Source organism: Mastacembelus armatus, chromosome 7 (genome assembly GCF_900324485.2).
Source record: "Mastacembelus armatus chromosome 7, fMasArm1.2, whole genome shotgun sequence".
Lineage (NCBI taxonomy): Eukaryota > Metazoa > Chordata > Actinopteri > Synbranchiformes > Mastacembelidae > Mastacembelus > Mastacembelus armatus.
In genome coordinates this window covers 14,473,317-14,495,729 of record NC_046639.1, presented here as the reverse complement: position 1 = coordinate 14,495,729, position 22,413 = coordinate 14,473,317, and the positions used below count along the sequence as shown (strand labels likewise).

General features: G+C 39.8%; 1 protein-coding gene across 2 annotated transcripts in view; it reads right to left on the bottom strand.

Moving 5' to 3' along the window:
• acss2 (acyl-CoA synthetase short chain family member 2) overlaps positions 1–22,413 on the bottom strand; it is a 51,837-nt gene that overhangs the window by 12,048 nt on the left and 17,376 nt on the right. The window contains exons 6-17 of one of the 2 annotated variants that reach the window (XM_026332019.1): positions 20,763–20,838; positions 18,768–18,879; positions 18,004–18,051; positions 11,139–11,276; positions 9,178–9,348; positions 8,333–8,466; positions 7,595–7,727; positions 4,815–4,871; positions 2,735–2,815; positions 2,488–2,596; positions 2,088–2,156; positions 233–409 (exon numbers count right to left, since the gene is read on the bottom strand). In XM_026332019.1, coding sequence (XP_026187804.1) covers positions 233–409; positions 2,088–2,156; positions 2,488–2,596; positions 2,735–2,815; positions 4,815–4,871; positions 7,595–7,727; positions 8,333–8,466; positions 9,178–9,348; positions 11,139–11,276; positions 18,004–18,051; positions 18,768–18,879; positions 20,763–20,838 — 1,305 coding nt within the window. The remainder of the gene's footprint in view (positions 1–232; positions 410–2,087; positions 2,157–2,487; positions 2,597–2,734; positions 2,816–4,814; positions 4,872–7,594; positions 7,728–8,332; positions 8,467–9,177; positions 9,349–11,138; positions 11,277–18,003; positions 18,052–18,767; positions 18,880–20,762; positions 20,839–22,413) is intronic. The other variant, XM_026332020.1, reaches the window with a different exon arrangement.

The window sequence follows — 22,413 nt, the reverse complement described above, 5'->3', positions numbered from 1 at the left end:
CAAGTAAACAGGTGCCAAGTATAGACACAAAAGCAAGTCTTGCATGCGCTTCATATGGGACGCTATGCACTGCACCCTCGCTTTATGGATAAACAAGGGGTTACAACACAATTGCAGTGGGTGCAGCACATAACACGTGTCTCAAAAACATGGTTGACAATATCATACTTTTTAAAGCCTTTAATTAGTAAAAGTGTATTTAAACATGTCTGCAAAAGCCATGTTTACCAACCTTGTTGTTTCAGTTCAGTCTCCAGTGTGTGGTTGTATGGCACTCCCTCAGTGAGAGTTACAAAGCAGTAGAGGCTTTCGCCTTTGACGGGATGAGGTCTAGCTACCACAGCAGCCTCGGTCACACCCTCATGCTCCAACAGAGCAGACTCCACCTCAGCTGTACTCAACAAGTGACCTGGACAGAAAAGAGAAAAGACTTTCACACAATCTAGAAGCATTCCCTGCTGTCTAACTGGAAAACAGTTAGGCAATCAATAAATGTCTTTATTAACTCGCCTCCATGGAAATCCAGACTTCCTTCCTGGAAGTAATTCTGGGTTTACTGATAGGAAGTACAGGAGTGTAAGTGTAGTATAGGGTACCAATATTCTCATTCCAGTAATAAGAAGCAAGTTTGATATTACCAGTTTTTCAGGATTCAGAGCTTTTAATGTGGAAAGAGTCCAAACAGTCTAAAACCCAAAAATATATAATTTATTACAATGTGATATCCAGTGAATTATCATGTTAGTTTGGTGAACACTGAAATATTTCCAATTATTGTTTGAACAAAGACATAACTGAAACAGCTGGAGTTTAATTTTCTTTCAATCAGTCAACTTATTGCAACATTTGTCTCTCACTGTTGCTGAATAACAAGTGAAAACTTGTTGGTCATGCAGCAGGATTTCCTTACCATCTAAAATAACAACTGACCAAACTGGACCATGCCTACACAGTTAGAAGTGGTCAGAAGTAGATGTCTTCACCAGTTCACCCAGTTCTAAAGAAAAACCTGACCCAAGGCTTTAGTTCGTGTCCAATTCGTGTCCAATTTCTGCTTAGTTCCACAGAGTTGGGTCTCAGGTCCGTGTCAGCATGACCAATACCCAAATAAATCTGAAGGGACCCAAGTAAACATAATGGGAGAATGAGACGTGTGCTTATCTGAGGTTCATCTGATGAAACTGAACTAGAACTTCCATCCATCCATCCATCCATCTTCTATACCCGCTTTTCCTGGTTCAGGGTCACGGGGATCTGCTGGAGCCTATCCCAGCTCTCTCTCGGGTGGAAGGCAGGGGTACACCCTGGACAGGTCACCAGTCTGTCGCAGGGCCACATATAGACCAATCAACCTAACATGCATGTTTTTTGGACTGTGGGAGGAAACCGGAGTACCCGGAGTAAACCCACGCAAGCACAGGGAGAACATGCAAACTCCACACAGAAAGGCCGGAATGCGAACCCGCGACCTTCTTGCTGTGAGGCAACAGTGCTAACCACTCAGCCACCATGCTGCCCGAACTAGAACTTATTTTAAGAAAAGCAGCTTCCCACATAATTTATTCTCTTTGGAATTTGGTGCAAATATATTAAAAACAGGTTACTGTCTTTTGTCTATGCTGGCTACAAGTTTCTGTATATGGTGAAAATAGGACATTATTTATATAAAATTGTCTTTGAAGCACAACCTTACATTCATTCAAAGGACATTATTATTAATGTTACATTGCTGCTCTTTTCCACCATGGCTTGTTGTTAACTGATCTAATTACTAGCACTCTACTGCTGCAAGTGTGTGCATTTTGGATCAAATGTTTTTTCAGTGCCCTGTGATGGATTGGTGACCTGTCCCGGGCCTTTCACCCAAAGAGAGTTGGGATAGGCTCCAGCAGATCCCTGTGACCCGTATTTAGGAATAAGCAGGTATAGATAATAGATGGATGTTTTTTCAGTTTATGTTATGTTTATTTTCAGGTCAATCTGGGTTGGGTCTAGCTATTCTAGGACTGGGACCCCCTTAAAAATTAATTTATGCACACTAGGTTTGGCAGGTTTTCCACAGGTTTTCTTTACATTACAGGTCTTACCTGACACATTCAGCATGTCATCTATCCTCCCTGTTATCCAGTAGTAGCCATCTTTGTCTCTACGGCAACCTGTAGGATGAAAAGTGAGTTGTTTAATATATTTTTTCCATAATAAATATAGACAAAATTACTTTCCATGCAAGAGAAGATGCGTTGTAAAACAAAAGATGTAAGTGGATAAGATGTACATAGCAAACATCAAGGCTTCAATTTACTGTGTACTTTAAGCTACTTTTTAGGGCTGTCATTTAAGTATCCTGAACAACCAGAAAGAAAAAACTAAAAAAAACAAGCAAACAAACAAAAAAAAACATAACTACAAGACTACAAGAATCAAGGCCATCAGTGTGCAGTATCTTTTAGATTCTGAAACGTTCGCTATCATGTTCTCGTCTCTCACCATCCCCTGTAACATAGTATCCAGGAAACTTCTTAAAGTAGGTGGTTTCAAATCTCTGATGGTTTCCATACACTGTCCTCATCACACCAGGCCACGGCTGTTTGAACACCTGTTTGAAAACAGAAAGTAATACACACACATGGTGAAGCAAAGGCTGAAACAATTCTCTGCCATATATATGGATATTTGAGTAAAAATACAAATCAAGGTTTGGATCATTTCAGCACATGGTAATAAGAAATCTCACCAGGTATCCTTCACTTGGCCCCTCCAGCTCCTCTCCAGACTCATTCAAAATGGCTGGCACCACTCCAAAGAACGGGAACGTCTGGAGGAAAGACAAGGGTCGATGGAAGATGTTAAACTTCGACACTAATTATTCTTTAGTTTAGTTTTTTAAAGAATCTGAAGGATTTTCAACACAGGATTAGCAAAAATTAGTTGTACATTAAACTAGGCTTGATTTCACTATGATCAGCGAGATAATGCTGAAAATGTTGTTAGATGTTGAAAATATCTGATGTCTCAGCACTGTATTTAATACACTATTAGAGTCAACTTGTTTCTCTCAAAATGTAAATAAACCCACCCACTGTTTTAATCACGTTCTTGATCTTGTTCTGACATATGGCATTGAAATTGAACATTTAATAGTATTTCCCCAAAGTCCTCTTTTGTTTGACCATTAGTTAATAACTTTTGAATTTGAATTTCAAATAATGAATCATGCAGCATTTGGGAGAAAATTCCACTACAGCAGATGTTTGTCTGACAATGCTGCTAATAAATTTAAGAAAATCCCATCCCATCATCCCATGATCCCATCATTATTCACTTCGATGCCATGTGCCAGCACAGTGGAGGGCAGCTGCCTCAATCTTACAAGTTGATTATCTTGTTGACAGTGCTGTAGCCTCTGCGTGAAACACTTGATACTGTGGCTCCTCTGAAAAAGAAGGTAGTGAATCAGGAGACTCCTATCTCACATCCGTACCATAAAGCAGGCATCACAAAGGCTGGAAAGGAAGTGGTGTTCCACAAATTTAAAATTATTTTATCTACCTTAGAAAAACAGTCTATTAACATAAAAAAGTTCTCCGTAAAGCCAGAGCTGCATAGTATTCATCACTAGTAGAGGAAAAGAAGAACAATCCCAGGGTGCATTTCAGCACTGTAGTCAGGCTGACAAAAGGTCAAAGCTCTGTTGAGCCCAGTGTTCCCAGCAGTGATAACTTTATAAATAAAATCATAACTATTAAATAAAATTCATCAGATGCTTCCTGTAGCTGCCACAGATGCACAGTGGTGTGAAAAAGTGTTGGCCCCCTTCCTGATTTCTTATTTTTTTGCATGTTTGTCACACTTTAATGTTTCAGATCATCAAACAAATTTAAATATTAGTCAAAGATAACAGTATACACATCATTCAGTTTTTAAATGAAGGTTTTTATTATGTCGACCAGATGTGATGAAGATGTGATTGGGATTAAAAGAACAGCACTAAATTGGTTTTAATCTTATTTATCAGACAGATTCCAATTTGTTCATGTTCATGATGAAGCGTCCACACACAAAAATTTGTTATGGAATTCAACAAGGTTCTAGCACTGCTGCCTCACAGCAAGAAGTTTCCTGATTCAAAATCCAGCTGTGAGGAGTTTACATGTTGCTCTGCTTGTGTGGGTTTAGTCCTTTGCCAGTTTAGTATGGGGGGCTGAAGATATAGACTGTTACTGCAATAGCATTGGAGAACTTTCTGTGTATATAGCAGGGTCCCTTGCTAAAAGCTCAATGTCCTTCATGCAGAACTGTTCTTTGATAGTAAGGTGTCCTGAGTTACACCATCTATTATTTAACCAATCATTCTACTATCTCAACTTTTCATGGTGCTTGAGTTATGCTCTGCGCCCTCAACTTTAGCTATTATAGGTCTCTTCCCTAGCAGCAGGCCTGAGCGCTGGAGAGGTAACAGCTGAGCTTGTGCGTAACCAATGGAGCCTTGGTAACGCTTGCCTCTCAATATTGTCTCAGAGAGTCTTTACACAAGCAGAAGTGGATCCTAATAAGTCTATGGTTGCCCATCATTGTAGAAATTGTAAATTAAACAAAATTTTGTAAAATTTAACATACAAAGATATTCTAACAAGCTGTCTCCTCTCAGGCACCATGGTAACAAAATAACAGAAAGTTAGGTCTCTGATACCATTCAGACTGCTTTCACACAACTTAGAACCTACTATTTTCAGCTAACTACTAATGTTATCATTTTGAAGCAAGCTGCTAAAAAGCTATTAATATGAATTTTGTGTTTTGTATAATTTACTCACAGCAGATCCAGGTTTCATAGGTGTGGCTGCAGGTAGAGGAGTTAACACATGCCCACCCTAAAAAAAAAAGAAAAAATAATTTTAATGTACAGGTGCCTTTAAAAAAAAAAAAAGTGACTTTCCAGTTGTCCAGAAGAAAATCACTGACACCATACACAAAAAAGTAAGTCACAAAAGGTTATTGCTGAAAGGGCTGACTGTTTGCAGAGTGCTGAACTGAAACATATTAATGGAAAGGGGAAGGGAAAAGTGTGATAGGGGAAGGTGCACAAGTAACAGGAATGACTGCAGCCTTAAGAAAATTGTCAAGCAAAGTCAATCCAAGAACGTGGGAGAGCTTTCACAATGAATGGAATGAGGCTGGAGTGCATAAAAAGCTACCATCCACAGATGTCTTCTGGAGATAGGTTACAGTTGCATCTCTAGTATCAAACCACCCTAACCCTAACCCTATTACTGTGCTTGATTGGCCAGCCAACTTGCCTGACCTGAACCACACAGAGAAACTATGGAGTATTGTCAAGTGAAAAATGAGAAACACCTGACCCAGCAATACAGACTATCAGAACAACCTGGTCTTCAATAACTTTTAAGAAGTCTGACATTTCTGCATTGCAAATCGGTTTTTGAATGATTTTAATATTATAACATTTTAATATTTTAAGATTCTGGATGTTTATTATTATGAGCTCTAGGCCATAATAATCAAAATTAAAATTTGGTATATCTGGACTATGTGAGAGATTCTTTATTTCAATTAAATTACAGGTATATCTAACCTTAAAGACTGTAATTTCAGAATTTCTGAAGGGGATTAAAAATTTGTATCTTACCTTAATTTATAATAATGTGGCCTAATTTATTTTTTGATTATGTTCAAAAACTTCAATCTTATTCAAAAAAGTAACTATGGTTGCTCGATAAATGTAGCAAAGTAAAAAATACAGTATTTCATGTGAAACGCAGTGATGTATATGCAAAGTACAAATATCTCAAAATTGTACCATAGTACACTACTTGAATAAATGTACTTGGTTACTTTTGACCAGTGAGGAACTTAATTGAACAAAATCATCTCTAATGTTTATATACAGTGGGTACGGAAAGTATTCAGACCCCTTTAAATTTTTCACTCTGTGTGTCATTGTAGCCATTTGCCAAAATCAAAAAAGTTCATTTTATTTCTCATTAATGTACACTCAGCACCCCATCTTGACAGAAAAAACCAGAAATGTAGAAATTTTTGCAAATTTATTAAAAAAGAAAAACTGAAATATCACATGGTCATAAGTATTCAGACCCTGTGCTCAGTATTGAGTAGAAGCACCCTTTTGAGCTAGTACAGCCATGAGTCTTCTTGGGAATGATGCAACAAGTTTTTCACACCTGGATTTGGGGATCCTCTGCCATTCTTCCTTGCAGATCCTCTCCAGTTCTGTCAGGTTGGATGGTGAACGTTGGTGGACAGCCATTTTCAGGTCTCTCCAGAGAGGCTCAATTGGGTTTAGGTCAGGGCTCTGGCTGGACCAGTCAAGAACGGTCACAGAGTTGTTCCGAAGCCACTGCTTTGTTATTTTAGCTGTGTGCTTAGGGTCATTGTCCTGTTCAAAGGTGAACCTTTGGCCCAGTCTGATGTCCTGAGCACTCTGGAAGAGGTTTTCTTCCAGGATATCTCTGTACTTGGCCGCATTCATCTTTCCTTCAATTGCAACCAGTCGTCCTGTCCCTGCAGCTGAAAAACACCCCCACAACATGATGCTCCCACCACCATCTTTCACTGTAGGGATTGTATTGGGCAGGTGATGAGCAGTGCCTGGTTTTCTCCACATACACCGCTTAGAATTAACGCCAATAGGTTCAATCTGGGTCTCATCAGACCAGAGAATCTTATTTCTCATAGTCTGGGAGTCCTTCATGTGTTTTTTGGCAAACTCTATGCGGGCTTTCATGTGTCTTGCACGGAGGAGAGGCTTCCGTCGGGCCACTCTACCATAAAGCCCCGACTGGTGGAGGGCTGCAGTGATAGTTGACTTTGTGGAACTTTCTCCCATCTCCCTACTGCATCTCTGGAGCTCAGCCACAGTGATCTTTGGGTTCTTCTTTACCTCTCTCACCAAGCCTCTTCTCCCACGATTGCTCAGTTTGGCTGGACGGCCAGGTCTAGGAAGAGTTCTGGTCCTCCCAAACTTTTTCCATTTGAGGATTATGGAGGCCACTGTGCTCTTAGGAACCTTGAGTGCTGCAGAAAGTCTTTTGTAACCTTGGCCAGATCTGTGCCTTGCCACAATTCTGTCTCTGAGCTCCTTGGGCAGTTACTTCGACCTCATGATTCTCATTTGCTCTGACATGCACTGTGAGTTGTAAGGTCTTATATAGACAGGTGTGTGCCTTTCCTAATCAAGTCCAATCAGTTTAATTAAACACAGCTGGACTCCAATGAAGGAGCAGAACCATCTCAAGGAGGATCAGAAGAAATGGACAGCATGTGAGTTAAATATGAGTGGGTCTGAATACTTATGACCATGTGATATTTCAGTTGTTCTTTTTTAATAAATTTGCAAAAATTTCTACATTTCTGGTTTTTTCTGTCAAGATGGGGTGCTGAGTGTACATTAATGAGAAATAAAATGAACTTTTTTGATTTTGGCAAATGGCTGCAATGACACAAAGAGTGAAAAATTTAAAGGGGTCTGAATACTTTCCGTACCCACTGTATATCAGGTTTAAAACTATTAGAAGGCCTTCAGTGAAAATATGATACCTTATTAAGCACAACTTACAGTTTCTGTCTGCCAGAAGGTGTCAACAATGGGGCATCTCTTTTCTCCCACCACAGTGTAGTACCACTGCCAGGCCTCAGGGTTAATGGGTTCTCCCACTGTCCCCAAAATTTTCAGAGATTTTCGTTTATACCTGCAAAAAGAGAGAGAAGATCAATTAGATTAGATTACCACAGAAACCACTAAAACTGTCTCTCACCATGCACCTGTTATGGTGTGGGTTTTGCATTTCCTGTTTGGGCTCTTATTTTGGTGTATATTCTGTGTTATCTGTTTAGGCAGTGGTAGTTTTATGTTCATCACCTGAATTAGGGTCACCTGTGTTTAATTAGTCTTTTATGTTCCATGTATTTATGCTTTTTCCTTTCCTTTCCCATTCCTTGCTGGAGGATTAATTCAGCTATGTTCGTTGCCTGAAGCAGAGTGGCGAGTTTGTGCCCGTCCTGACGCCGAGTTTAATTTGTTTGTGCCTGAGCCTGGTGAGTCCAGGCTAATAAAGAACTGTGTTCTGCACTTGGTTCCTACGCTCTTCTCATCCTTTTCACCACACCTTACCAACACCAATAAGATGTGGAAAATCACTTTCCTATTTAATATTATTTTGCTGAAAATGCATGTTCATGTTTTTTTATTTTTTGAAAACAGAACTCTTACAAGAATTGTAATAACAACACTAGAAGATGACTTGTAACACTCAGACACTGCTGAAAGAGAAATAGAGAATCAAGACCAACTCACTTCTGCACTGGCTCGCTGCCATACTTCATCAGCAGTCGTATGGCAGTCGGAGCTGTATAGAACTTGGTCACACAATATTTATCCACAATCTCCCACATGCGGCTCACATCTGGATAGGTGGGCAAGCCCTCAAACTGAAACAGAGTCAAAGAAAGAGTAAATACAAAACAAAATCAAAAGAAACAATATGACAAAGAAATTGTAACGTCATGTCTGAGTCTCTGGAGCCTGGGTTTGTGTCATTTAAAGCTGTCCCACTTGCAAATTTAAAAATAATAATAAAAGCTCACAGTGAGGTCTAACTGTAACTGGCTGGTGAACTTGTCAATGAACATAAATGTGAAGTACTTTTACAGGATCTCAACATGCATTCCAATCTCAGTGTATTCTTTATTAACATGTTTTTTTCTCTATTGAGACAGGATATCCATAAACAGATCACACAGTACTTGAAAAAGAGGTCTTCTTACTCAACGTAACTATAATACCTAATAAAATGTCATTTTTACTTTAAGCAGATTAATAATGAAAGCTGCTTCCACGCTACAAATATTAAAAAAATAAATAATTCCCTGAGTTTCTATCAGCTGACTCCTAGAATAGTTCTGAACCTGCTTCTGCTTCTTTGTCTCCACCATTTTCTTTTTCAATTCCACCTTCCCTGTTTCTGTCTCTGTTGAATCCTTCACCTCTTAGAAATGTAGAGAGGGCGCCCAGTTTTATGTGAAATTTCACCGGTCTTGCTCAACATTCCATATTATAAAAAATATAATATATAAAAAGATATTTCAATATGGCATATACATAAAGAAGAAGAAGAAAAAAGTTCCTCAGGCTCCACTCACCAGGACACTAGTGGCTCCATTAGCCAGTGGTCCATAGGTGATGTAGGAGTGTCCAGTGATCCAACCAATGTCTGCTGTGCACCAGTAGATATCATCAGGCTGGTGGTCAAACACCATTTTGAAGGTGGTGGCAGTGTAGACCATGTAGCCGCTGACTGTGTGAAGAACTCCCTGAAGGTGAGAGGAGGATCAGCAAGGACTAAACACTATCCAGTACATTAAAATATGTTGGATAATTTAAAAATGAGTTAGCTAAAAGCACCACACAAAGATCTTAAGTTGAAAATAAATGGAAGTTCAAAAGACAGACATCCTTCTGACTTTGCCAGAGTATGTAAGAATACTGATTCACCATCATAATATTTCTGTACTGACAATGATCATTACCTGCAATTTTTGGCCCTTACTTACACCAACAGTTAGCTATCATTATCAAAGCAACTCGCTGTGACTAAGAATTTCTCAATATTATCTTAAAGTCAAGAATTAATGAACTTTTATTTTACAATTTCTTTTGAAGTGCACTATTGAAGTAGAGAAAAAAACACAACAGAAAGCCTTTGGCTAAAAAGCATCCAAATAAACACACAAGTAAAGCTAAGCAGTAAACAATATCTAGTGCTTAGGTTTCCAGTGTTACCTCCAGAGTCTCAGCAAGTTTTATTTTTATGTGAGCTGTTTTTATCTACATAAGTAAAGCAGCTAATAATTGCAACTTGTATGTACTCAATGCACAACATGCAAAAATCATTAATGTAGTCCTGAATATCAAAAATCATGAAAGCGGAAAATCGAAAACTCTAATTTTGCTGACTGTTCAAAACCACAAAAACTCTTGTATAAGAAGAAAATTTCCAAGTCCGTGGTGAAATGTCAGTGTTTTCCAAATACCAAGATGACACAGTCAACAATAAAATAAGAAATTTGAGAAGATGGAAATACTTCAACACTAATACATCAATATATTAAATCTACAAATCAAACAGTTGGCAACTAAATAATACTACAAGAACTCACCCATGGTGAACATGGTCTGGTTCTAACTTACAGTTGAAACCAGAAGTTTACATACACTGTGTAAAAAGACAAACATTTTTTCCCACTGTCTGAAATTAAATCAGACTAAACTTCTCCTGTTTTAGGTTAGTTAGGATTTCCAAAATTATTTCTATTTGCTAAATGCTGCAATCATGAGAGACAGAAGATTTGAGAGCTATTTTCATTACTTTCGTCGAAGTCAGAAGTTTACATACATTGAGATCAGGGCTTTGTGATGGTCACTCCAAAACATTGACTTTGTTGTCCTTAAGCCACTTTGTGACTATTTTTGGCAGTATGTTTAGGGTCATTGTCCATTTGGAGGACCCATTTGTGATCTTTTGGTCTACGTCACTTTGTCAGGCAGGTCCTATTTAAGTGATTTCTTGATTGCGAACAGGTGTGGCAGTAATCAGGCTTGGGTGTGGCTAGGGGAATTGAACTCAGGTGTGATAAATCACAGTTACGTTATGTTTTAACAGGGGGGGGCAAACACTTTTTCACACAGGGCCATGTAGTTTTGGATTTTATTTTCCCTTAATAATAAAAACCTCCATTTAAAAACTGCATGATGTGTTTACTTGTGTTATCTTTGACTAATATTTAAATTTGTTTGATGATCTGAAATATTAAAGTGTGACAAACATGCAAAAATGGAAAGGTGCCAATACTTTTTCCCACCACTGTAGTAGTCTTTGTGCATGTAAACTTCTGACTTTGAAGAAAGTAATAAAAATCTCTCTAAAATATTCTCTCTCTCATTATTGCAGCATTTAGCAAATAGAAATAATTTTGGCAATCTTAACTGACCTAAAACAGGAGAAGTTTAGTCTGATTTAATTTCAGACAGTGGGAAAAAATGTTTATGTGTCTTTTTACGCAGATGCAGAGCATTACGGCTCTAATGGTTAATTCTGTACTACCTTTGGTTTGCCAGTTGATCCACTGGTGTAGAGGATGAAGAGTGGGTCTTCAGACTCGCACCACTCTGGTTCACACTCATCTGAAGCTCCGCATACCAGAGTGTGCCAACACAAGTCGACCTTGGTGTTCCATGGAACCTGGTATAAAATGTAAAAGACAAAAGTGCACACACACACACACACACACACACACACACACACACACACACACACACACACACACACACAAGCAAACAGGCATGCATAAACATAAACACATAGAACATAAGAGCACACAAATTCCCAGAGTTATCAATAAAGTCCCAGTCAATCTGGCACTAAACATCCATAATAAATAAATATCGCTACAATCTAAAACAAAAAAGTGAAAGAAAGTTACTTTGACAAACATGCCTCGCAAATTAGCAAGAAGAGAGAGAGTACAAACAACAAAAATCAAAACTTCTGAGGTGGAATTACAGTGAATAAAGTAATAAAGAGATGTAAGATAAGTTATAAATCTGTGTGTTTATCAGGGCTGGGTCATTTACCGTTTGATTTAAGACAAAAAATGTGAAGGACAACTTATTCACACTTTAAGGAAGCGCGGGGGAAACTTTGTAAGACAAGTGTATAAATAGCTAGATAAAAGGATCACAAAAAGAATTACAAAACTGTTCTCATAATAGAACTGATAACTGAACAAAATCTATCCAATTATTTAAAGTGGTCCCACAAGTAATAGATCATACAATGTAGGTGGTACCAAGATCATACAATGTAGGTGGTATCAAGATTTTTTTCTGAATCAGTTTTATTTCCTTTCATGTGCCAAAAACAATCAATCCCAGAAACCAAGCAAGGTCTTTTCAAACAGTAAAGTTGACCCAAGTCTAATTCATCTAACTGAAGACTGTACACAGGAATGCACCTAATCATGCCCATGGATAAAGAGGAAATCATACAGCGCTAACCAATGAATATCATGTTCTAAGAAAGAATCAGGGGCCTGTTCGTATAAGAGCAACATAAAGGTGTTGAAAAATGACATATTTCTTTCTTTAGACTAAAAGAGAGACCGAAGACTCTTCCACTATATCCTGTCTAGCCATATGACAGGGTACAAAGCAGCTCCTCCATTTTTACCCTGCATCATGTTGAAAAATGTGTCTTGGAACTTTATATTCAGGATAAACCACTGTCAATAACTTTGAAACCTGGGTTTTCCCTGTTCCTACTAGTATCATGGCTTATGCTGTAAAATATGAAATTGTTCTCACAGGTCCTTGGTTCTTATGGGAATGACTGAAAAGGCAGACAAAAGCAACTAAAAGAGTAAATGTGCAGATGAGTGTTGACCCAAATACAGGACAGAATTCAATTCAAAACTGCCTATCAGTGGTAGTAAACCTCAAGATTCTTTTATCACCCAGCCCTAGTGAAATGTACACAAGAGTGTACCGGAGTACCCGGAGTAAATCCACACTAGCACAGGGAGAACATGCAAACTCCACACAGAAAGGTCCCTGATGGTTTATGAACCTGGGCCCATCTTGCTGTGAGGCTAACCACTCAGCCACCATGCTGCTGCAGGGAAATTATTAGTTTTTAATCCACAGTATATATATAGCTCAGAAAAAAGTTTTGCACTGACTTAAAACTTTCAGGTAATGATGGAGTGAATGAGACAGTGAATGCAATTTTATAGATGAAAAAAAAACTGACAAAGAAAGACTCAAGTCCCGTCTGCAAAGAAATGTAGCCTTTACAAAGAGCTTCAAATTGTAGAACCAAAAAAGTATATTTAATTTAAAAAATCAAAACCAAGTGAGCTACAGCAGTAGAGGAAGAGCAAGTAAAAGAAAAACTTGTTACTGATTACAGAGGCGTCAAACTCCAGTCCTTGAGGGCCACTGTCCTGTCCGTTTTCCAACTATCCCTGTTCCAATATCCCCTGGTTGGCTGACCATACCTGATCCAGGTAATCAACAGTAGGTAGGGACAGTGGGAAAATAAGCAGGGTAGTGGCTCTGATGGGCTGTAGTTTGACACCTGTGGTTTAGTAAGAAAGACACAACAGCCTCCTTCATTTTAGACTCCGCAGAGTCTTATAGTTAAAAGTGTACAAACACAACACAATGAGTGCAGAAGAAAGAGAAAGCAGTGTTTTTGCAATTCCAGAGTGAACATTTATCCCAATGAATTTAGACAGTTTAAGAAACGTGGGCAGTGCATTCTTATTTTTTATGGTGCAAAATTGTCTCTATATTTAGGCCTGAGCACCGACCAAAGGTTACGGCGCAGGGACTATTATAATTGCTCAATGGGCCAGGAGTGAAGAAGCGGGGGGGGGGGTTAAGGCAGCATCTAGTGTTGACCCACTAGCCAAGCCACAAAAGCTTATAAAGTCGAGATCGTGCGACCAACAGGAAGTCCACCAGTGTGGACTTTTACTTGAGGTCATTGGGTTTGCTGGTTTTGCTCACCTTGATCTTGAACGAACTCCTCTTTGGGCTTTTGACCAACTTATTCTTGGTCTACTTAATCTACACAAGAGGGGCTGCAAAAGTTATCCAAATTTCGTAATTAATTTTTACGGTTTTCCTTTGGTGGATGCAGCAAGTTGACGTAAGGTTTTGGCACCTTTGAGTTGTGATAACTTGCACACGCATTGTCGGATTTGAATCTGACCAATTGATGAATTTTAGACCCCGGGTGCCTGAATCCAGGTGATTAAACAAAATCACAATAGGTGCAAAAGCGCCCCCTATATAACGTTTTGAAAATTCAAATGGAGAGCCAAACATTTAGTTTGTCACAGGTCTAACAAATTTGGCACAAAAATCCTATAGGGCGTGCTAATCAAAAAAGCCAATCGGACCCATGCTCTATTTTCCACGCTGTTGCCTTGATGATGACCTAAGCCAGGCAGTCGTGGCCTAATGACTAGGGAGTCGGACTTGTACCCTGAAAATTGCAGGTTCGAGTCTCAGGTCTGGCAGGAGTTGTCTGTGGCACAGAGTGAATAGTTGGACCCCCAACTGCTCCCCGGGCGCCGCAGCATTGGCTGTGTGTGTGTTCACTGCTGTGTGTGTGCACTTGGGTGGGTTGAATGCAGAGCACAAATTCCGAGTATGGGTTACCATATAAGTCACTTTCACTTTCATTATTTTCCAATGGGAGAGCTGTACTGAGGAATGAAATTACATGGAGAGCAAAACTTTACTTTACTACTAAACATGGCTTAAAAATCCATTAGGGCATCCCGATCAAAAAAGCCAATCAGACCCATGCTCTATTTTCCACGTGCTTGCCGTGGCGATGACCGAGAATCACCATTGTTTTCCAATGGGAGTTTTAAACTTAAAGGTGCAAATGCTGTACAAATATCTGCAGCTGCTGTGTTGTCAGATTTTAATCACTTATACTCCCCATAAGCCTGAACCCACAAACAAAGCCACAATAGGCGCAGTGGCGCCCCATTTATGACTTGCAAATTTGCATGGAGAGCCAAAATTTAGTTTGTCAGAACTGTACCAAATTCGGCAGAAACATCCTTTAGAAGAAGAAGTACTTTATTAATCCCCAAGGGGAAATTCAATTGTTACAGCAGTTATTCTCATTTAAAGTTATTAAATTTAATATTATTTAAATTACATAAATTTATAGTAATTACTAAAGTAATAAAGTAATTAACTTGTATGTAGAAAAGTAATAAAGTAATTATTTTTGGGGGTTTGTATGAGTGTATGTGTGTGTGTGTGTGCGCGCGCGTGCGTGCGTGCGCGTGTGTGTGTGTGTGTGTGTGTGTGTGTGTGTGTGCGTGCGTGTTGTTTTTTATTGTGGAATTATAGAGTCTTATGGCCGTGGACACAAAAGACTTCCTGAATCTCTCAGTCTTGGCTTTAGGAGGAATTAGTCTGTGGCTGAATGAACTTCTCATTCGCCACAGTTCCTCATGAATTGGGTGGGCAGAATTGTCCAGTATGGTATTGATTTTGTCCACCATCCTCCTCTCTGCCACAGACTCCAGACTGTCCAGTTCCAGTCCAACAACAGATTTTGCCTTCCTGATCAACTTGTTTAGTCTTTTGGCCTCACCAGCCTTGATGCTACCTCCCCAGCACACAACTGCAAAGAACAGTGCACTCGCTACTGCAGACTGATAGAACACCTTCAGTAGCTTGTTGCACATGCCAAAGGAACAGAGTCTCCTGAGGAAGAACAGTCTGCTCTGTCCTTTCTTGAAGAGTGCATCTGTATTGTTTGACCAGTCCAGTTTGTTGTTAATGTGGACTCCAAGATATTTGTAGGAGTCCACAATCTCTACTTCCTCTCCAAGGATGGAGACAGGATTTGGGGTCTTCCTGCTCCTCCTAAAGTCCACCACCAGTTCTCTGGTTTTCTTGATATTGAGCTTTAGACAGTTGTTGTTATACCAATCAATAAAGCTTTTTATCAAGTGTCTGATTGAAGAGTCATCAGAGAACTTCTGGAGGGGACAGGTTCCCTGCGTTGTAGCGGACATCTGAGGTGTAGAGTGTAAACAGGAACGGTGCCAGTACAGTTCCTTGGGGTGCACCAGTGCTGTTCATCACCGCATCAGATACGCAGCCATCTAGGCCAACAAACTGTGGCCGCCCAGTGAGGTAGTCTTTGATCCACTCCACCACATCTGCGGGAACTTCCATATCCTGCATCTTTGCACTTAGTAGGTGGGGATGAATAGTGTTGAAAGCCCTTCAAAAGTCAAAGAACATGACTCTCACAGTGTTTCCCTGCCTCTCCATATGGGAGTATGCTCTGTGCATTAAGATGATGGCATCTTCCACTCCGATGTGTTCCTGATATGCAAACTGCAGGGGGTCCAGAAATTCAGACACTTGAGACCTCAGGTGTTGCAGGACCAGTCTCTCAAACACTTTCATGACATGTGATGTTAGTGCTACTGGTCTGAAGTCACTGAGAGTACTGGGACTGCCTCTTTTTGGTAATGGGACAATACAGGAAGTTTTCCATAACTTAGGCACCTTCTTGAGCCTCAGAGAGAGGTTGAAGAGTTTCTGAAAAACCTCTGCAAGCTGTCCAGCACAAGTACTCTGGGACTGATCTCATCTGGTCCTTTTGCTTTGTTGGTCTTTAGTTTAGCTAGTTCCTTCCTCACTTGTTCTGTGGCAAAGGCTGGGCCTGTGTATTGTGTTGATGAGGAGTCAGATAGTGAGGGCAGGGGAGGAGGTATTGGAGGTGAGGTATACTTCAATGTTGTATGGCTGCTGATAGAGGAGATGGCATCAGTGGGCAATGGGGAGGCAGCATGGGCAGAGATGTTGGCTGGAGGGATGTGAAGAAACCCCAATGCATCAGCTAAGGTGGTGGAGGGAGGAGAGATGGTGTGTGAGGACACTGGGTCAGAGTAAGAAGCAGAGGTGGTGTCAAATCTATTAAAGAACAGGTTAAGTTCATTACCAAACTTTGAGTCTCCTTCCACAGCAGTGTGTGACTTCTTATAGCCAGTCATTATTTTCATCTCATTTCACACCTCTTTGATATTATTCTGTCTCAACTTGTGCTCTACTCTGCCTCTATAGAGCTGCTTTGCCTCCCTCAGCTTCCTCTTGAGTTCTTTCTGCACAGCCCGGAGTTTCTCCCTGTCTCGTGCCATGAACACCCTCTTCTTCTTGTTGAGGAGGTCTTTAATGTCCTTATTTATCCATGGCTTATTATTGGGGAAACAACAAACTTTTTTGGATGGAACAACATTGTCCTCATTTTTATTATTTTTATGGCATCCTGATCAAAAAAGCCAATCAGACCCAAGCTCTATTTCCCACACTATTGCCTTGGTGATGACCTAAAGCCACCATTGTTTTCTAATGGGAGTTTTAAACCTAAAGATGCAAACGCTGTAGCAATATCTGCAGCTACTGTGTTGTCAGATTTTAATCACTTACACTCCCTGCGGGCCTGAACCCATGTGATCGAACAAATTCACTATAGGCGCGGTGGCGCTGCCTTTGTAAGGACTTGCAAATTTGCATGGAGAGCCACATTTTAGTTTGTCAGAACTATATCAAATGTTCCAGAAAAATCCTTTAGAGCATCCCGATCAAAAAAGTCAATTGGACCTATGCTCTATTTTCCACGCTCTTGCTGTGACGCTGACCGATTACGATGACGATTACTTTTGCTGTTCTGGTTACCATGGAGATGTAAAGTGTTTCAGTGTCTGTCAGTTAGGCAAACATTAACCTGAAAAAATCCCCCACCTCAGCTTTCCAGCTCTGAATCCTGTTCTGGTTTGAAGGGCTTCCGGTGAGCCACTTCATGCTGGAGGCGTTCGACCTCTCACCGGCCGTGGGTCGCTCGCACCGGCAGTTTGCTGAGGGCGGCTGCTTGCGGCTATATTTTTTATTTCTAGTTTTGTCTAAATGTAGGCCTTCATTTTAATGCTACTCCAGATTGTGGCACACACTTTCATAGATTATTCAATTATTAATTAATGAATAATTGTTAAAGCTAAGTCAGTAGTGATAACATAAAATCCACCACATTGTAGTGTCAGCAGATACCGAAGAGCTAATACATTAGTCATGAATTATATTATTTTCTGAGTCTTTTTTCATGTTCACAAATGTTGTCAGCACAGTCAAAAATAATAAAAAATAAAAAGGAATAATAAACTACTATTGCTTGGTAAAAACAATTAATAACAGTTTCTTTATTTTTGTGGGAGGTATTAAGGAAGGAATAATTCCCCTAACAAAACTGCCCTTACGTAAGCATGTATGCTTATCTTCATATTGTATTGAGGATGAATTTCTCCTTTAAAAAAGCAAAAACAAAGACTTTATGGAGGTTTAGTAGAGGGGGAAGGGTATGAAAATACCTGTGGAACAGGACGTGTTTTCTTTACTCTCCCTGTCTGTTTCTCCTGCTGGATGGGAAAGGAAGAGGAGGAGGAAAAGTTAAAAAGGGAACACAAAGAACACAAAGTTAAAAAAAAATATATGATCCACAATGCCACCTAAGGCACTGAGAGAGGTTTTAGTAGATTTTCATGATTGATTACTATATGTAAAGAATTGTAGAGGCTCAGGCTCAGGGTGAATTTGCGTCTGAATTTCTCAGTTGAGGAAACATTATTTCTTATTGGGCTTACAAAACATCTTCATAACATTCTCAGACAAATTTAAGCAAAATCCACTTACTCAAACATAAAATTTTATTCAAAGATAAAGGCTAGTTGTACTATATATTTATCATCAACAAATCCAATTAAAAGACCACAATCAGCATCATGTTCACCTCTCAATGCGTAGACTTTCCTACTGTCTCTGGAGTGCTCATAAATTCTTTGCAGGTCTTTTCATAAAATTTGGTAATATAAATATCACCAGCCTTTTGTTTAAATTACAAATAATACATGTAAGTATAACTGTCCCTACTGCGTTTTAGTTGATAAACATGGGAAAAGCAAGGCAATAATGCTTTCTTGGGGAGAATATGAACTTAAAATAATTTTGTATATGAAAAACATATTATGATGGGACTATGATGTGATGTTATAACGATGACAAATTAAATTAATGTTTTAACCACTGGTTATAGTGACACTTCTTCAGTGGCCAGAACTGAAGTAAAATGGCCCACCTGCAGATCAGGACAAGATCGCTTGGCTGGAGGAGACTGAGAGCCCAGATGAGTCTTTTCTGCTTCTTTGGACAAATGCTTCAGCATTATACACTTCTCAACTGGAAAACCCCTGCACCGAGACAGAGACATTGTGTTGATCACAATTACATAATTATTGCACATATCAGCATTTATAAAAGCTTAGTGCGTATTCCGGCACTCTCCGGTAATATTTAATGCAGTAATACAGTAAATTTAATAGAGGGGTCAAGGAAGTTGGCACAGCCAGTCTACATATGTTTTCTGGATCGGTAGGACTCCCTCCTGAACTCTTGTTGGGGGGTGTTTGGGGTACTGGAGCCATTGGTTCAAGCCATTTGGTCCTTAAATAATCAGAGCACATTCACATTCCAAAGGCAAAGTTTTCTGTTGACCATTCTTTGTCTATTCTGTACAAAAAATTAGTCTGGAACCTCATGGGTTGAGATCAAATTCCTGGGGTTGGCCAATTGACGCAGAATAAACCAATCAGAGAAATGAAGGATATGATACGAGCAAAGGAGCAATGACACCAGTATCAACAAACAAACCTAGCGTTAATCCAATATGGAGTGCAGTAGAGTAGAGATGCTACTGAATGACTGCTGTTTTTGTTGTAAAAACATGAGAATACATGGTGTTATCACCATTTCTGTGCATATTCTTGTGTGTGATAAGTGATAAGCCAGGCTCATTTAAAGCCCTAGGAAGAGACTCCATAAGGTGAGAGCTCCAGACCCACATTCTCATGCTATGAATGAATGTGGATCTGGCTTGCCAGTCGAGAAACCTCCAACACCATCCAAAACAAACGCAGAAAGCAGATGTGCTGTGTAATCAATGTCATTTATATGTGCACTTGTTTTGTTTCAGCAGTGCATGAGTTTATTTTATGAGCTTCAAAGCTTTGTGCTGAGGCTCTGTCAACTAACCGTCTTTGAGTCTCCATGAGACATTAAAAATAATAGTTTGGGGGGTCGAAACATTCACACATTCATCACCACCTAAAGTGGATCATAGCACTTCTACTCCGTAATATGAACTACCAAAACACAGCAACTTGTACTGAAACCACACACCATGGATTCATCCATCTAGCTGGCATTTACTCTGCAAAATTCATAAATACCTTCATCTTGCTCATCTTCACAATCTTTCTACTGCCAAGATATCTGCCAGTGAGCAAGAGGTAGGCAGGAGCTACCCCTAAATGCTACATATGCATTGTAAACTTCTGAACTGTGATAACAGCTGCTTAAGTAAGCCACTGGTCACTGTGTCAACACAGAGCCAGTTGTGGTGATTCAGATATTTGATAAGGATATCTACTAGGCACCTTTCAATAGAGTTTCTAGGCATGTCCATATGTCGGGAGGCCCTGGGGTAGACCTAGAGGACACTGGCGAGACTACATACCTTATGTGGCCAGGGAATGCCTTGAGAGCCCCCAAGCACAGTTGGAAAACAATGCTGGGGACAGTTACCTTGCTGAGCCTGCTGCTACCATGACGCAACTCCAGATAAGTGGCAGAATATGCATGGAATGGAGTTTGACTCATTGCTACTGGATCATCTGTTGTATTCAACTCTGTTCATTTTTCTGTTTATTGTGCGTTCCTTATTGTGACTTACAGTATTTTCCTTGTATGTTTCCAAATCATTTTCTATTCAGACATTTAATGTTTTTTCATTTGCTCTCTCCAAAGGCTTATATACACATTTGGCTTCCTTACCTCTTGTGTCATCTTATTACCTGGTTTTACTCTGCTCTATACCAGTGCAAATATTAAAACTAAACTTATGACAAACATATCTTTATCATTTGTTGGGAGTTAATACATCTTACTGTAATTTTACTATGCATGAATAGCACTTTAGCTTTATATATGTTTTAACACTGACCAAGGAATAAAGAGCTGTTATTGAGATACATACAAGACTGTTTATGTATGTATGTCTGTCCAAACAACTTACTTGTCTCTGCATTTCCGCATTGCTTCATCAGCTAAGAGCTTCAGGTTAATCAGCTTATCTCCTCGATAAAACCCATCTGAATGGAAATGAGAGATAAAAACAGAGATGAACAAAGAGCGATAGGGTGAGAGTGAGAAGAAAAGAAATACTGCAGTCAGGCTAGTTTGGGAAAGAAAAATTTACTTGTTTGTTTGTACTAATAGCAAGATGGACTGAAAATAAAGTGCAAAAGCCCAACAAAAGATGCTGAAGGAAGCACAGTTAGCAAGCTGACATTTGTTTTCAACCAGATAAAAGTACTTCTTTTTCAAACATTCTGTGATCTGCTTCTTTTAAAATTGGAATACAATACTTGTAGTAGTTTCAGTAAAAAGTAGTAATTTTCATTACTAATAAAAACAAGAATTTACAAAAACAGACATTCCAGCACCACAGAAAAAAATCCCACAGGTAAAACAGTATGTGTATTTGTATTTGTATTTGTTGTTGCTATTTAAGATGACTGCAGAGACAGATTCCACATTAGCAACATGGACACAGTGGCAGATTGGACATCTGTAGAATCTGGAGAATCACAGAAAGGCCAGTAGTCCAGTGTGGCTGACAGTCCCCAAACATCAATTGTAAATGTTTATATTTTTCATCGTCTTTTAAGATATTTATACACTTTAAGCAGAAAGAAGGTGGATGGATATACTCCCATTATTTTCAGTTTGTCAGAGAAAAAGACAAGAATATTATATTCAAGTGCAATCTATGTGCAACCCAGTGAAATCTCCATCCACTGGATGTACAATGGTTGAATAAATTGCATTTCAGCATTTCTTAAAATGCCCAGTCATGAGTCTGATTATTTTCATCCCAAAGACAAAACTGCAAAAGATTCATCTTTTGCAGTATGTCAAAGGGCCCTCACATAATCAAGGCAGGCAGTGGATTTTTCTAGTACTGTTGATATTTCTAGTACTGTACTCAGGGTAATAGATTATGACCATTTCTTCTATGTTGGTTTCCCTTGTTACCCAAGCCAAATCAGTTTAAGTTGAAAAAGATAAAAGATAAACATACTACTTGAAGTTTTGTGCCAGTAAGTCTAATATAGCCTCTACAGAAACTATGGCAAACAGCGGGGAAAAGCCATGGCTGTCATACGCCAGCAAAGAGAATGCAATAAAGCTTAGCACAAATACCAAAAATGTAATCTTTGGGTTCATAATGACATTCCTAAAAAGATGCTTCACATTTCCCATTCAAATAAATAATTAATGACAATCGAGGACCGTGACGTCGCCCGGCATGGCGAAGCCGGGGCCCCACCCCGGAGCCAGGCCTGGGGTTCGGGCTCGTAGGCGAGCGCCTGGTGGCTGGGTCTCCCCCCATGGGGCCCAGCCAGGCAAAGCCCGAAAGAGTGACGTGGGGCCGCCCTTCTGTGGACCCACCACCCGCAGGAGGATCCATAAGGGGCCGGTGCATAGTGGATCGGGCAGTGGTCGAGGACGGGGACATTCGGCGACCCGATCGTTGGATGCTGAAACTGGCTCTAGGGACATGCAATGTCACCTCACTCGGGGGGAAGGAGCCTGAGCTTGTGCGGGAGGTCGAGCGGTACCGACTAGAGATAGTCGGGCTCACCTCCACGCACAGCCTGGGC